The 16,550-nt window shown below is 42.6% G+C and overlaps 1 protein-coding gene across 1 annotated transcript in view; it reads right to left on the bottom strand.

Annotated features, from left to right (window-relative positions):
• The window catches only part of LOC132502425 (forkhead-associated domain-containing protein 1-like), a 94,201-nt gene that overhangs the window by 66,076 nt on the left and 11,575 nt on the right, over positions 1-16,550 (bottom strand). The window contains exon 2 of the mRNA XM_060118336.1: positions 8,536-8,742. Within this exon, the coding sequence (XP_059974319.1) occupies positions 8,536-8,742 (207 nt within the window). The remainder of the gene's footprint in view (positions 1-8,535; positions 8,743-16,550) is intronic.

Here is a 16,550-nt window from a genome sequence, read left to right as displayed (position 1 = left end):
AAACACCACCCTTCTTAGGGATGGACAACTAAGGCCCTGACTCTGAGCTTCTCATCACACCTGTTCACCACAGGAGAGAAATGAGCAACTCTGCTTCCTTGGAGACTGGCCTGGGACTTTTCCAATGGAAAAGTGGATTATTCGTCATTTTCCTCCCCCCACATCCCTAGTGGCAAATCCCGTTCGGAAGGCTCCACTTAGGCAATAGGAATGCTTCCTAATGTCATGGACATCTTCTTTGTTTTTGCCTCCCCCGCATCCATTTCTTCCATCTTCTGGATGGGCACCTTAATTTTTTTGCAGGGAAGACACCCTTTCCCTGACAATCCTGAGTCCATAGAATTCTGACCCTTCCACCCCAGGGGTGAGACCATAACCCAGGCCTGGCCAATCAGAGCATTCCTGGCCCCTGGCCTCAGGGATTGGTTCAGGGGAAGCCACGTGATCCAAGCCAGTGTCAATGAAGATGCTGGCTCTTTCCCTGGAACTGCTACTTTGTAGGATGCTGGGGCTGCTGCTGGCCACTTTCCTACAGGTGAGGCAAGAGTCTGTCTGAGATTGGGAAGCTAACAGGGAAGAAAGAGTCAGATTCCTGACCATGATTTGGGCGCCTGGATCCAGCTGGGCCTAAGCTGCAGCTTTTGGCCTTTTCAGTTCCATGAGCTTTTTTTTTTTTTTGCCTAGGCTAGTTTTAGTTGGTTTTCTGACACTTGCAAAAATGAAATTTCCTAAACAGTATGCTTATTGAGACTTTAGCATAAGCATCACTATGTACTCAGAGTGAAAGTTGTTTTAAAGGTTATGACATGCTCAAATAAAACCCACCAGACTGTCATCATGCACCAAATTTACCTTTCCACTTATAAAAGTAAAGCAGCATCTCCAGAGAAGAATGATTTAAGACCAAGGAACTAATCATAAGACAAGTAGTAAAACGCTGCTTAGAGAAACTTTGATAGATAAATAGCTCTCTAGCTACAGCAGGCTTCAGACTACAAACCCCAAATTTCTGCTTCAAAAGTGACTCAGGGAAGACATTCCATAGTTTCATTTATTTCGTTTTTTGGCCTCGCCGTGCACTTGTGGGATCTTAGTTACCTGACCAGGAATTGAACCCAGGCCCTCAGCAGTGAGAGCACTGAGTCCTAACCACTGGACCACCAGGGAATTCCCAACAGTCCACAGTTTTAAAAGAAAACTTTCCAGTTGAAGAAACAGGCAAAATTTGTAATATGCATCTGTTGTATATATAATAGGTTAATGTCTAGTATATTTATCAGATCCATGTCAATGTAATTATATTATTACTATATTTGCAAATGCATATATATGTGTATGTATATTTAGAACCACATATTTCCAGCTCTTTTTTAAAGAGCTATTGAAAAGACTGTTCAAAATTTAGTTTTCCAGCTTGTCTGTTTCTTCTTATTCCTCAGTAAACTTAAGCAATTAACCAGCACATTTCCTGGCACACAGTAAGGCTCAATCTGAGTGAGTTCTTTCTCCCCAGCTCCCCCCTCTATTTTAAGTTCTTCTTTTAGAAACCAAGTCAAATGAAAGAGGCAGGACAGCATAGTGTTACAAGCAGAGGCTGGTAAACGTTTTCTGTAGAGCCAGATAGTAAGCACTTCCAGCCCTGTGGGCCATAGGATCTGCCCATCTTACTCTGCCCTTGTAGCCCACAACACAGGCAATACTGAAATGAATGGGATGGCTGTGTTCCCAGGAAACTTTACAAAAACAGGCGATGGCCCGCACTTGGCCCTGGGCCATACCGTGCCGACCTCAGGTTAAGACCTTGGGATCCGGCGTCACACAGACTCTGGTCCGGCTCCCGGCTCTGCTCCTTCTCTGGGACCCTGACGAGTGTGTCATTTCTGTGCCTTGTCTGGAAGACATAGGGATACTAACAGCCATTTCTTAGTCTGTGAGAAGTGGGTGAGATAGTGCACGTGAAATGCTGAGAACACTTCCTGGTCCATAATAAATGAGCATAAAACATTAGCCATCAGGTGTGATCACCTTCGTCAAAAAAGAAGAAGAAAGGGGGCAATTGAATTTGTCCAGGAACAGCAGCAATATCCCTGGGAAAGAGTTAGTGGGTGGACTTCCCTGGGGGTACAGTGGTTAAGAATCCGCCTGCCAATGCAGGGGACAGGGATTCGAGCCCTGGTCCAGGAAGATCCCACATGCTGCGGAGCAACTAAGCCCATGGGCCAAAACTACTGAGCCTGTGCTCTAGAGCCTGCGAGCCACAACCACTGAGCGTGCGTGCCACAACTACTGAAGCCCACACACCTAGAGCCCATGCTCCGCAACAAGAGAAGCCACCGCAATGAGAAACCCGCGCGCTGCAACGAAGGGTAGCCCCCGCTCGCCGCAACTAGAGAAAGCCCACGCGCATCAACGAAGACCCAACGCAGCCAAAAATAAATAAATAAAATAAATAAAATAATTAAAGAAAAAAAGTTAGTGGAGCCAGGGACCTCCCTGGCCGTCCAGTGGTTAAGACTCCACGCTTCCAAAGCAGGGGGTGCAGGTTTGATCCCCGGTGGAGGAACTAAGATCCTGCGTTAGTGCAGCCTAAAACTAAGTTAGTGGAGCCAAACAAGCGAGGAAGCCAGATAACTGAAAATGCATTTTCTTCTATTATCAGTGGCTTTCGTTTTTACCCACATAATGAATCATCCCCTGTCAGCGTGTGAAACTGCAGGCTGGACTGGGGATTGCAAGACCTTCCTTAACCGCTGGGCAGTGAAGGACCTGCCTGGGCTCTCACGGCCCCACGATGCTTCGTGCTATTAGGAAAAGCCTCCAAAAGACTCAGGAGAGCTGGCTTTTAATCCTGGCTCTGGATCTATAAGACTGATGCCTAACCCTGGGGAAGTCGCTGAAACTCTCTGAGCCTCAGTTTATGCCATGATAGGGGTGGTCCCAGGGACCTCTATAAAAACAACTGAAGGGGGAAGGGGACCTGGGATTAATGAGTAGCTCCTTGGCAGACATTGGACATTGAAGCTCAGAAAGGTAAAGTCAGTTGCAGCTGGCATTTTAACTTGGCTCCATCCAACTCCACAGCCCTTGCTTTCTCGATTGTGTTGTGCAGAGCTTCCCCATTAAAGCAGCAAGGAATATTGGCCGACAGAGGGCGCTCTTCTCACAAGACAGGACGTCATGACATTGCAGGGACAGAAGGCAGTATCCAGGAGCCACGTGGGAGAGTCTGGCTGGACTGGGAACAGGGCAGAGCAGGCTACAGGGAAGGCCAGACACAGGCAGTCATGGGGATGGGGGCTGCCGCCAAGGAGCTGTCAACCCCCTCATGGAACAACTCGGCACGTCATTTGTGGCGCCTGGCTTCCTTTTTCATTCTGACCATTTCCATGAGTTTTGCCGTATTTCAGAACAGAGAAAGACATGATTGATACATAGGGGTGATGTGGGTTTCCTTACTCAGTTGCCTTGTAAGAACGGCGCCACTGTGACTAGCACAGCTTGTTTCCAAACCTCCTTTCCCAGAGCTCAGAAAGCACGAGTAAAGGCAACAACACACAAAACCCACAACACGGCGGCACACCTGACTCTGGGACTTCAATTTCCCACGCCTGGTGCCAAGACTCTATGGGATTAATCAACGGTTGCTTCAGGGCATTGCAGATGGCCCTGCGGGTTATCTCCTGCACAGCTTCATTGGGCGCCATCCACATGGACTACGTTGTGAATGGTGACCCTGGAGTTGTGCAATATGGCAGCCCTAGGTAATACTTTGATGAGAGAGCTATAATTTACAAAGTATCATCCTGGGGGCTTCCCTGGTGGCGCAGTGGTTGAGAGTCCACCTGCCGATGCAGGGGACACGGGTTTGTGCCCCGGTCCGGGAAGATCCCACATGCCGCGGAGCAGCTGGGCCTGTGAGCCATGGCCGCTGAGCCTGCACGTCCGGAGCCTGTGCTCTGCAACGGGAGAGGCCACAACAGTGAGAGGCCCGCGACCGCAAAAAAAAAAAAAAAAAAAAAAAAAAAAAAAGGATGGTCCTGGGCACAACCTGGCTGCCAATGCACTTTGTCAAACAAAAGTTTTTCTTCATATTTTTCCATCTTGTATGTTATTCTAAGGGTAATTTATCTGCAAATGTATTTATCTGCTAGCGGGGGCAGGTCTTGGGAGGTTTCCCTGTCCAAAAGGACACTTACAAAGGAGGCATCTTGGCTGCTCCATGCTGGTTTGCTTGACTCTAAAGCTGAGGGTTATCATGTGCTTATTAGGTGCCAGACTCTGGACTAAGCAATTTACGCACTTTGCCCACTTAATACCACAGTCACTCAAGGTGGTAGGAACTATTGTTACAGGAGTGGGGACCGAGGCCCTGAGAGGTAGATGATTTGTGCACGTCCAGTATAAAAGCCGGTCAAGAGCAGGGCTGGGACGGCGCTGGAGTCAGCCTGACCTCAGGGCACGTGCTCTAACCACTGTGACATCTGCAAACACATCTGGATTCCTAACCGCCCCGCACCTCCCCCCCCCCCCCAATAAAATGCTGTCACACCCTCCTCTGTTGGTTAGGGTCACCACAAAACCTGAAATACATGCTTTCATTTGGGAACTCTTTGTCGGGAGAAGAACAGTCCTCATCATACTTAATCTGTATGATATCAGGGCAATCCTCCGTGGAAACTCCATCCAAGGAGGACACACAGCGCCCTCACCAGGGACCCCAAAATCAATTGGAAACAAGAATATGCCGGAAGCAAGACGGCCACAAATTTTTTAGAAAAACTGGGCTTCAAAATATTTGATGAGAGATGCTCTTCAATACCTCTCCCTTTTTCCCCTCTTCCTTTCTCTTCTTTTAAACAGCCAGCAGGTTGGGGTCATCAGGAAGTGGAATTTGTAGGAAGGTGTCAGTCAGTCCACAGGCCGCCCTCACACGGATGCTGCAAAGGACCCCTCCATGAATATGAGCGTCATGGATGGAAGCTTCTCAAGCTGGGGACGCCCCGGCAGAGAGCGCTTTTGAGAAGATGGGGTTGGGGAGAGTCCTGCAAAGTGCCCTGGGCACAGGCCAGGGCAACACTTGTGCAGCTGCCTGCAGTCAAGCGAGGAATGAAGCAAGGTGCAAGTGGGTGTAGGAATAAGAATTGAAAAAATCCGTGTATATTCGAGTGACCGTGAGAGTATGCTTTCCTCGGTGTGAAAACCAGTCAAGGCTACTGCTCCAGCTAGCATCAGACTAAATGGTTTTCTCCCCTCCTTTTTCCGCAAGTGGGGATAGTGTTTAATTTGCACTGACTAGCTGTGTGGCCCTGGGGAAATTACTTAACCTCTCTGAGTTTCGGATTCCTTGTCTGTAAAATGGGGATCACGGGAGAACCCATCTCATAGGTTGCTATGAGCGTGAAATAAGGGAGAGCAGGTGAATTGCTTAGCACAGTGCTGTTCACGTCAGTGATTCCTCCTGCTGCTCTCCTGGTTTCTCTTCTTACAAAACATCTTCTTCCGTCTTATCTACTCAAGGTTAGAGGTCGTCATCACTTTTTCCCACAACTATATAAGAAGCACCTTGTAAAATAAAGTCCCCATTCCATAGTTGTACACCCGTGTTCATAACAAACTTACTCAAAATGGCCAACAGGTGGAAGCAACCCAAGTGGCCATGGATGGATGAACAGGTAAACAAAATGTGGTGAATCCATACAATGAAATATTCAACTGGAATGAACCATGAGGATATCATACTAAGTGATAATAAGATGGTCACAAAAGGACAAACAATGTAAGATTCCATTTATATGAGGAACCTAGAATAGTCCAACTCACAGACACAGAAAGCATGGTGGGAGGGGAGGAAGGAAGCAGGGGGTTTGATGTGATGGGCTTAGAGTTTCAGTTTGGGAAGATGAACAAAGTTCTGAAGATGGATGGGGGTGATGGCTGCACAACAGTGTGAATAGATTTAATGCCACTGTGAACTGTACACTAAAACATGGTTAAGATGGTAAATTTTATGTGTATTTTACCATAATTTTGAAAATTAAAAGTTAAAAACAAACCCCAAAATGAAATACCTCCAAGGTTTCTCCGAGGTTTGGGGTGATAGAAATGGAGGAAAATGTTCTGAAAGCAGGTTGTGGTGATGGCTGCACAACTCCATCAATATATTCAAATTGATTGAATTGGACACTTCAAATGGGTGAAGTTTCTGTTATGTAAATTGTACTTCAGTGAAGCTGTTAAGAGCAAGCAAGCAAACAAACACATGCTGTGATCTAGAGGAAACTTTGGAGGATGAAGGAGCTGTTCACTGTCTTGATTGTGGCTATGGTTTCACAGGTGTACCCATATGTCAAAGCCCATCCACTTACAGACTTTAAACATGTGCCGTTTATGGCATGTCAATTATATCTCAATAAAGCTGTGTTTGAAAAAGGCAGAACAGTATTCCATATATACACGAACTCCTTCTAATATATTAAACTCCTTAGAATATATTAAAAAATACAATTTATTAAACAATGCCCCCTTTGGATGGAAACTTAGGTTTCAAATTTTATGCCCTATAAATAATATTTCAATAAATATCTTTGTAGGAAAAAAAGAAGAAAAAAATGCAGATATTGTTTGCTGCTCCCCTCTTCTCCCCACGGGCAAGCCACAGAGTCAGAATTTCCCCGGGAGGGGGCCTGGGAACCTGTAATTTAACTGAACATTCCTGAAAATTTCTTGGAATCAGACATTTTGGGGCACATTGAATCAAACTTCCTGAACTTGGATTTTCAGGCTTGGGAGTGTGAAATCCCCTTTTCTTTGATCCCTAAAAAATTCTGTAAGTGTTCCATACAAATGATTCTAAATTTCGGTTTCCCTCCTATTGGCGGTGCATCAGAATCATCAGGGAGCTTGTGAGCATGCATATTCCCAGGCCCTACTCCCAGGGAGGATGTGTATGGTTGCCAGATTTCGCATAAACAAATAAATGAATAAATAAATATATAGAAAACTATAGGGTGTCCGTAAAATCTGAATTTCAGATAAACACCAAATAATTTTTTCAGCATAAGTGGTTCCTTGCAATAGTTGGGCCACACCTGTACATAAAAATTATTTGTTGCTTATCTGAAATTCAGATTTAACTGGGTGTCCTGTATTTCATCTGGGAATCCTAAGTATGAGTCCTCAGGCCTGGGGTGAAGCCCAGATCTGCACCGTTGGTCTGCTCCCCACGTGCTTCTGATGAGGGGGATCCTTAGAACCCATGTTGAGAACCCCTGATCAGGTCAATACCTTCTGGGTCAAGAGCCCCTCCTCAGGGCGGCCAGTGGATCCCAGTGGATCCCACAAGTGAGCACACTTTAATGTTGGTCCAAGGAGGAAAAGGGGGCTGAGAAGCAGCAGGAGAAAACTGCCCCAGATTTTCAAAGCCAAACGTGGTGGATGCGGTGTCACGGGCCCTGCAGCCTGAGGGACGGTGCTGATCTTCTCTGAGTGAGTATTTAAGGCTGCCTAGGGGACCCACACCCCAGGATTCTGTCTAGATTCTCTAAACTTTATTTATTTATACCCAGCCTCGTCCCAGAAAGGACTTTAAGCCTCGGAGGTCTCAGCCCATGCAGCGTTCTTGGTGCTGGCGAGTGAGGTTAACACACCATCTCTGTGGGACACACACTACAGGCATTAATTGTGTGCTCACCACGAATGGGCATTATTCTGGGAGTTTTACAATGATAAGCATCTCATTTAGCCCTCGAGATAAGCCTGCAAGGTCATTGATGTCGTTGGCCCCATTTTGTAGATGAGGAAACCGAGGTTCCGAGGGGTCCAATGGCTTGTGCAAGAGCGCACCGAGTAGGCCAGTGGCAGAGCTGGGGTTCTGACCCAGGACTGTGTTGCTACCCAGCCCCCATCCTGCCTCCCTACTGAACCAGATACTTCTTGTGACTGAGCTTTGCTGGGCGAATTTTGGCTTACGTTCCGCTTAAGCTGGGGCCATACTTTAGGTCCTGATCCCGGGAACATTTCTGATCCGGTGTGATAACAGCTGGCAGGCCTTGAACGTCTACTCTGGCCAGAGACTTTGACTTTTTGTACATAGATACTCTCTCAACGCCCTGCACCGCTGAGAAGACCCAGACCCAGGCACGCAGAGAACCCTGGCCGAGGTCGCAAAGCTAGGAAGTTGCAGAGCACTGATCTGCCTAAAAAGGAAGCATCCATCTCTGCATCTTCAAAAGCACACACCTGCTTTCCACCTCCCCTCGCCTAGCTTCACTTTTCAGGAAAACGCTCTCGCTCCGGGCCGCTCGCTAGGCAACCCTCGCAGGTAATTCCATGAAATGCCCAGAAGAGGGCGCGAGGACTCGCTCTCCCCGGGCACCCACGCAATGGGGCTGAACTTCGCAGAATCGCGAAAGCAAGAGTGACGCGCTCCAGACGAACTCCACCTGTGGCCGTACCCGAGCCCTAGGCTGCACGGAAGGTGACCCAACACGGCACCTCTGCACCGCCGCCCCCCCCCCGGCAGGGGCCTGTACTCACAGAGGCTGGGTTTTCGATGACCAGTTCGTAGGTCAGCCCTCCGGACCCAAACCTCAGGATGTCTCCGGGTAGGAGCTTCACAGCCACGTTCTGAATGTGGCACTCATTGACGAACGTGCCGTTGCAGGAATTGAAGTCGTGGAGAACAAAGCTGCTTTCGGCCTCATTATATTCAATGAGTGCGTGATGGTTGTCGACGTCTGCAGACTGAAATGCAGAAGGGGGACACTCAGAGCCAGGAATAACAGGAATAACAAGGAATAACTAGTGCCACTGACACTGGGTGCCCCAATGTGCTCACCACTTCATCTGGCTGGATGGTCACTGCAATCCTCATTTTAAGAGGAGGATGCTGAGGGTCAGAGAGGTTAAGTGACTTGCCTAAGGCCACACAGCTAGTGAGTGGAGGGTCACCAGAGCCTGACAGCAGACCCAGAATAGATGCCCAGTTTTGGGGTAGGGCGTCAGGCAACACAGAGGCAAGAGGGAACTCGGGGGGAATTGGCCAGGAATTGGCCACTTGATAGTTCTCTGATCCCATGCAAGTATCCTTTTGGTTGTCCCGAGTGGCAAGACAGCAGAAATGGCCCAACACAAACCAGAAAGTTCAGTTGGCAAGAGACAACTGTCCATTTACTGCAAGTGTTAAAGTTCAGGGGAGGCTTTGTAATAATTGTTGTTTTCATTTGTTTCTTCTATTCATTTTTAAAATAACATGTTTTTTGGAATAATGCAGAAAATGAGAACTACAGAAAAACACAAAGAAGACATTAAAATCACTTAGACTCCCGTCCCCCAGAGGCAGGCACTGAGAACACGATGGTTCACATCCTTCCAGTCTTTTCTCTATGCTTACAATCTTTTTTAAAAGTTTAAACACAATTGAGCTCACACCACAAAACATAGTTTCATAACTACCTTTTAAAAGCCTTGGTGTACAATGAAGGTTTTTCCCATGTGAATAATTATTACTGCTGCTTCTTAAAAGCTACTCAGAATTTATCTAACCAAAGATGATCTATTTTTCAATAGGGGCCCTGGTGTGACCCCATTTCCCCCAAAAGAGAGAGACCCCAGACAGAGAATTGTCAGTGGGGTCAGAAACCTCCTGTGTAACCACGTTAATAAGAAGAATGAGCAAAACTCGGCACCAAGGAGGAAATATCACATCCCCCCTGGCCCCGGCGCCCTGGGCTATGGGCTGCAGGGCACGTGCGAAGTCTTCTGTCTCCTCAGGACACTGCCTATGAGCCATCCACTCCAGCCTGAGACTTTGCAACTATTTTCTAAGTCACTCTTCTCAGAGTGCCTCATCCAACTTTCATAGAGAGTACTTGGACTTAGAAATCTATACTAATGTCCCACAATATAATTATAACCAATAGCTTATATTAATAATAGCTTATAGTATATGAATAGATAATAATATAACTGCATATATTAGTAGAATATATTAATGACACATTATGTGTAATTACACAAATGCCAGGAAATTGGCTATGTGCTTTACAGCATTATCCCGTTTCATCTTCGCAATAATTCAAAGGGATACTTCCTCATTTAAAACAAATTTCATTTTTTATTGAAGTCTAGTTGATTTACAATGTTGTGTTAGTTTCAGGTGTACAGCAAAGTGATTCAGTTATACATATATATAATATCTATTCTTTATCAGATTCTTTTCCATCACAGGTTACTGCAAGATATTGAATATAGTTCCCTGTGCTGTACAGTAGGTCCGATAGTTACTCATTTTTTAGATGGGGAAACTGAGGCATAGAACGATTAAGTGTGCCCACAGTCAGCCACTTTGACTCGCCTGGCTTGTTCCCAGGTTTGCCTGATTCAAATGACTGTGCCTTTACCCACTTTTCAAATTTCTACCAAACACTTTGGCACTTAAAATACTGGAACACAAGAAGAAAGCAGGAGTAGCTCTATTAATTTCAGGCAGAGCCAACTTCAGAGGAAGGAAAGTTATCAGGGATAAAGAGAGGCGATACAGAGTGATAAAGGGGTCGATTCTCCAAGCAGACATAACAGTCCTTCATTGTATGTACCCAACAATAGAGCATCAAAGTATGGAAGGCAAAAACTGATAGAACTGCAAGGAGAAGCAGATGAATCCATCATGGTAGCTGGAGACCTCAACAGCCCTCTGTCAGTGACGGGCAGACCCACCAGGCAGAAAATTAGTAAGAATGAAGTTGAACTGAACAGCACTACCATCATCTGGATCTAACTGGCAACCACACAGCTTCATCCCACAGCAACAAAACACACATCCTTCTCAAGCTCCCATGGAACATTCACCAAGCAGACCACATTCCAGGCCACAAGATATACCTCAACAAATGTAAAAGAATAGAAATTATGCAAAGTACGTTTTCAGAACACAATGGAATTAGGCTAGAAACCAATACCAGAAAGACAGCTGGAAAATCCCCAAATATTTGGAGATTAAACAACACATCTCTAAATAACAGATGGGTCAAGGAGGAAGTCTCATGGGAAATAAAAATTTATCTTGAGCTAAATGAAAATGAAAATACAACCTATGAAAATTTGCAAGATGTAGTGAAAGCAGTGCTTGGAGGGAAGTTTATGGCATTGAAGGCATACATTTGAAAAGATCTAAGCTTCCACCTTATGAAACTAGAGAAAGAAGAGCAATATAAGCCTACCACAAGCAGAAGAAAAGAAGCAATGAATGAAATAAAAAGCAGGAAAACAATAGAGAAAAGTCAGCAAAATAAAGAGCTGTTTGGTTTTTTTTTTTTAAAGATCAATAAAATTGACAAACCTCTAGCAGGATAACCAAGAAAAAAAGAGAGAAGATACAAATGACTAAAATCAGAAATGAAAGCGATGGCATTACTACTGATCTCATGGACACTGAAGGGATAATAAAGGAATATTATGAATAATTCTATGCCCACAGATTTTATAAGTTAATGAAGTGGACCATTTCCTTGAAAGACACAATCTACTGAAAGTCACACAAGGAGAAATAAATACTCTGAATAGACTCATATCTAGTAAAGAATTTGAATCAATAATGAATAACCTTCCAAAATGGAAAGCACCAGGCCTGGATGGGTTCACTGGTAAATTCTATCAAACATTAAGGAAAGAATGTAATCAGTTCTCAATAGTCTCTTCCAGAAAATAGAAGAAGAGAGAACACTTCCCAGCTCATTCTGTGAGGCCAAACTTATTCTAATAGCAAAACCAGATAAAGGTATTACAAAACAGGAAACTGCAGACCAATACCTCTCATGAACATAGATGCAAAATCCTCAACAGAATATTAGCAAATTGAATCCAGTGATGTATAAAAAGAGTTCTACACCACAGTCAAGTGGGATTTATTCCAGGTATGCAAGGCTCGTTCAACATTTGGAAATCAATTAATGTAATCCATCACATCAACAGCGCAGAGAAGAGAAATCGCATTATCATAACAGTAGATGCAAAAAGAGCATTTGACAAAATTAAACACCATCCATGATAAACTAACAAACCACCAAACCAGCACAACAACTCTTGGCAAATTAGGGATGGAGGGGAACTTCCTCAACCTGATAAAGTACATCTATAAAAACCCTAAAGCTAACGTCATATTTAATGGTGAGAAACTAGAAACTTTCCAATTAAGATCAGGAATAAGGTGAAGATCTCCCCTTTCACCACTCATTTTCAACATTGTACTGTATGTCCTAGCTAATGCAACAAGGCAAGAGAAGAGAATAAAAGTTAGATTGGGAAGGAAAAAGAAATCTTCTTTGGTGAGGTGTTTGTTCAGATCTTTTGCCCATTTTGCAGATGGCATGATTGTCTATGCAGAAAATCCCAAAGAACCGACAGAAAGCCCTCCTGGAAGGAATGAGCAATTATAGCCAGGCTGCAGGATACATGATTAATATACAAAAGTCAATGGCTTTCCTATATACCAACAATGAACAAGTGGAATTTGAAATTAAAAACACAACACCATTTACATTAGCACCAAAAAAAAAAAAAAAAAAATGAAGTACTTAGGAATAAATCTAACAAAATACTTAGCTATATGAAGAGGTATAGGAAGAAAACTACAAAATGTTGATGAAAGAAATCAAAGTAGTCTAAATAAATGAAGAGATATTTCATGTTGATTTGAAATTCCTTAATAATATATGATGTTTAACATCTTTTCATATGCTTATTTGACATTCTGTAGATTTTCTTTGGTGAGGTGTCTGTTGAGCTCTTTTGCCCATTTTTAAGTTGGGTTGTTTGGTTTGTTATTGTTGACTTTTAAGACCCATTTATCTTGTTTATTTATTTATTTTATTGAAATGTAGTTGATTTACAATATTGTATTAATTTCTGCTGTACAGCAAAGTGATTCAGTTATACATATATATACATTCTTTTGAAAATATTCTTTTCCATTATGGTTTATCACAGGATATTGGATATAGTTCCCTGTGCTATACAGTAGGACCTTGTTGTTTATCCATCCTGGATGTAACAGCTCACATCTTCTAACCTCAACCTCCCACTCCATCTCTCCCTCAAACCCCTCCCCCTTGGCAACCACAGTCTGTTCTCTATATCCATGAAGACTCATGTATTTTGGATACATGCTTACAGCATCTTTATTCATAACTGCCAAAAACTGGAAGCAACCAAGATGTCCTTTAAAAGGTAAATGGATAAACAAATTGTGGTACATCCATACAATGAAATACTAGTGATAAAAATAAATGAGTTATCAAATAACAAAAAAATACATGGAGGAATCTTAAATGCATATTGCTTAGTGAAAGAACCTAGTCTGGAAAGGATACATACCGTATGATTCCAACTGTATGAAATTCTGGAAAAAGTAAAACTATAAGGAGAGTAAAAGATCAGTGCTTGCCAGGGGCACAGGGGCTCTGGGGCTCAGGATGAAGAGGAGGGGCACAGGGCATTTTAGGGCAGTGAAAATATTTGTTATGATACTGTAATGGTGGATACTTGTCACTATACATTTGTCAAAACAAAAGAACGTACAACACAAAGAGTGAACACTAATGTAAACTATGGACTTAGTTAATCATAGCATATCAATATTGGTTCATCAGTTGTAACAAATGTACCGCACTAATGCATGATGTTAATAATAGAGGAAACAGTGTGTATTGGAGGGGTGGATATATGGGAATTCTCTGTATTCTCTGCTCAATTTCCTGTAAACCTAAAACTGTTCAAAAAAATAAAGTATTAAAAAAATTAAAACACATTATTAGTTCTTTGGAAAATGTCACCCACATCATGTTCATCACCATTGCCATTGATCTTTGTGTACTTTGAACCTTTGATAACCCATGAATGAGAGAAACTCTGTGTGTTACATTTTGTTTTTCTCTTCCCAGGCTTCACTGCTTTCAGTTCCTCAAAAACTGTCAAGCCATTATTAAGAAATCAAAGCAAGCAGGAAGTTTTAAATGACTCCACAAATTTGGGTGAGCCTCTACCACATGTTAGGCCAGGAGACAGCTTCCTAGTTCGGCCCTATAATATCACTCGCTCCCTTACTTGGAAAATTATAAATGCTACTACTGGAAAGGTGCCCTGCTGCTAATACAGACTGACTCTATGAGCCCCAGCCTACTGAGCTGTCCAACTATGAGATGAACTGTTATTTATTTATTATTATTTTTATTATTATCCTTATCATCATCTAACATGTTTTGAGGGCTTCCTGTGAACTGGGCCCTGCTGAAGCATTTTGTGTGCAGTTTTATCATTTAATCTGCATGACAGCCCTAGACAGGGACTCTATTATTATCTCCATCTTAGAGATGAAGAAGCTGAGACTCAAAAGGTGAAGTGAGAGGACAGCATTACCTTGATACCAAACCCAGACAAAGACACTACAAGAAAACTACAGACCAATATCTCTTATGAACACTGATACCACAATCCTCAACAAAATAGGAGGAAACCGAATTCAACAGCACATTAAAAGGATCATACACTATGATCAAGTGGGATTTATTCTTGGAATGCAGACTTGATGGTTCAACATATGAAAATTAATCCATGTAATACATCACATTAACAGAAAGAAGGAAAAAATGATCATCTCGATTGATGTACAAAAAGCATTTGACAAAATGCAACATTCTTTCATGATAAAAGCACTCAACAAACAGGGAAAAGAGGGAAATTACCTCAACATAATAAAGGTCAAATATGAAAGGCCCACAGGTAGCATCATACTCAAAGGTGAAAGACTGAAAGCTTTTCCTCTAATATCAAAAATAAGATAAGGATACCTGCTTTTGCCACTTCTATTCAACAAAGTACTGGAAGTGCTAGCCAGAGCAATTAGGCAAGAAAAAGAAATAAAGGCATCCAAATTCGAAAGGAAGAAGTAAAATTATCTCTGTTCACAGGCAACATGATCTTACATGTACAAAATCCTAAAGAGTCCATGAAAACCCACAACCCTCTTAGGACCAATAAATAACATTCGCTAGCAAAATCGTAGGATACAAAATCAACACACAAACATCAGTTGTGTTTCTATATACTCACAATGAACAATCTGAAAAGGAAGTTAAGAAAATAATTTCATTTACAATAGCATCAAAATGAATAACATATTTTGGGATAAATTTATCCAAGGTGGTAAAAGATGTGTACACTGAAAACTACAAAGTGCTGCTGAAAGAAATTAAAGACACAAATAAATGGAAAGACACCCTGTATTCGTAGGTTGGAAGACTTAATATTGTGAGGATGTCATTACTACACAGCAGGATCTACAGATTCAAAATCCCAACAGCAGTTTTTGCAGAAATAGAAAAATCCATCCTAAAATTCATATGGAATCTCAGTGGACCCCAAATAGCCAAAATAATCTTGAGAAAGAAAAGCAAAGCTGGAGGTTTCACACTTCCTGATTTCAAAACTTACTGCATACAAAGGTACAGTAATCAAAACAGTGTGATACCGACATAAGGTCAGGCACATAGGCCAATAGAATAGAATAGAGAGCACAGATATAAAACTTTGCATATATGATCCAATGATTTTTGACAAGGGTGCCAAGATTATTCAAGGGGGAAAGAACAGTATTTTCAACAAATGATGCTGGGAAAGACTGCAAAAGAATTAGGTTGAACTCTTACCTTACACCATGTATAAAAATTAACTCAAAGTGGATCAGAGACAAACATAGTCTAAAACTTTTAGAGGAAAACACAGGAGGAAAGCTTTATGACATTGGATTTGGCAATGCATTTTTGGATATGATACCAAAAGCATAGGCAGCAAAAGTAAAAATAGATAAATTCAACTATATCAAAAATTAAAACTTCTGTGAATCAAAGGACACAATAAACAGGGTGAAAGACCATCTAGAGAATGGGAGAAAATAGTTGCAAATCACAAATCTGAAAAAGGGTTAATATGAAGAATATATAGAGAACTATAACTCAACAACAACAACAAAAAAGAACCCCCAAATAACCTGATCAAATATGGGCAAAGAACTGGAATAGACATTTCTCCAAAGAAGATATATAAATGTCCAACAAGCATATAAAAAGTGCTCAACTCTACTAGTCATTAGGGAAATTCAAATCAAAACCACAGTGAGATACCACCTCATACCCATTAGGATGGCTACTATCAAAAACAAACAAACAGCAACAGAAAATAACAAGTGTTGGCAAGGATGTAGAGTAGGGGAACACTTATGCACCGCTGAGAATGTAAAATGGTGCAGCTGATATGGAAAACAGTAGAGCGGCTTCTCAAACAATTTAGAATAAAATTATCATACGATCCAGCAAGTCCACTTCTGGGTATATACCCCAAAGAATTGAAAGCAGGAACTTAAAGAGTTATTTGTACACTCATGTTTATAGTAGCATTATTCACAATTGCCAAAAGGTGGAAGCCACCCAAGTGCCCACTGACTGATGATTGGATAAGCAAAATGTGGTCCATCCATAACAGTGGAATATTATTCAGTG

The sequence above is a fragment of the Mesoplodon densirostris genome, chromosome 2 (genome assembly GCF_025265405.1).
Source record: "Mesoplodon densirostris isolate mMesDen1 chromosome 2, mMesDen1 primary haplotype, whole genome shotgun sequence".
Taxonomy (NCBI): domain Eukaryota; kingdom Metazoa; phylum Chordata; class Mammalia; order Artiodactyla; family Ziphiidae; genus Mesoplodon; species Mesoplodon densirostris.
The sequence above is the reverse complement of the archived record's forward strand: the minus strand, read 5'-3'. Positions and strand labels throughout refer to the sequence as shown.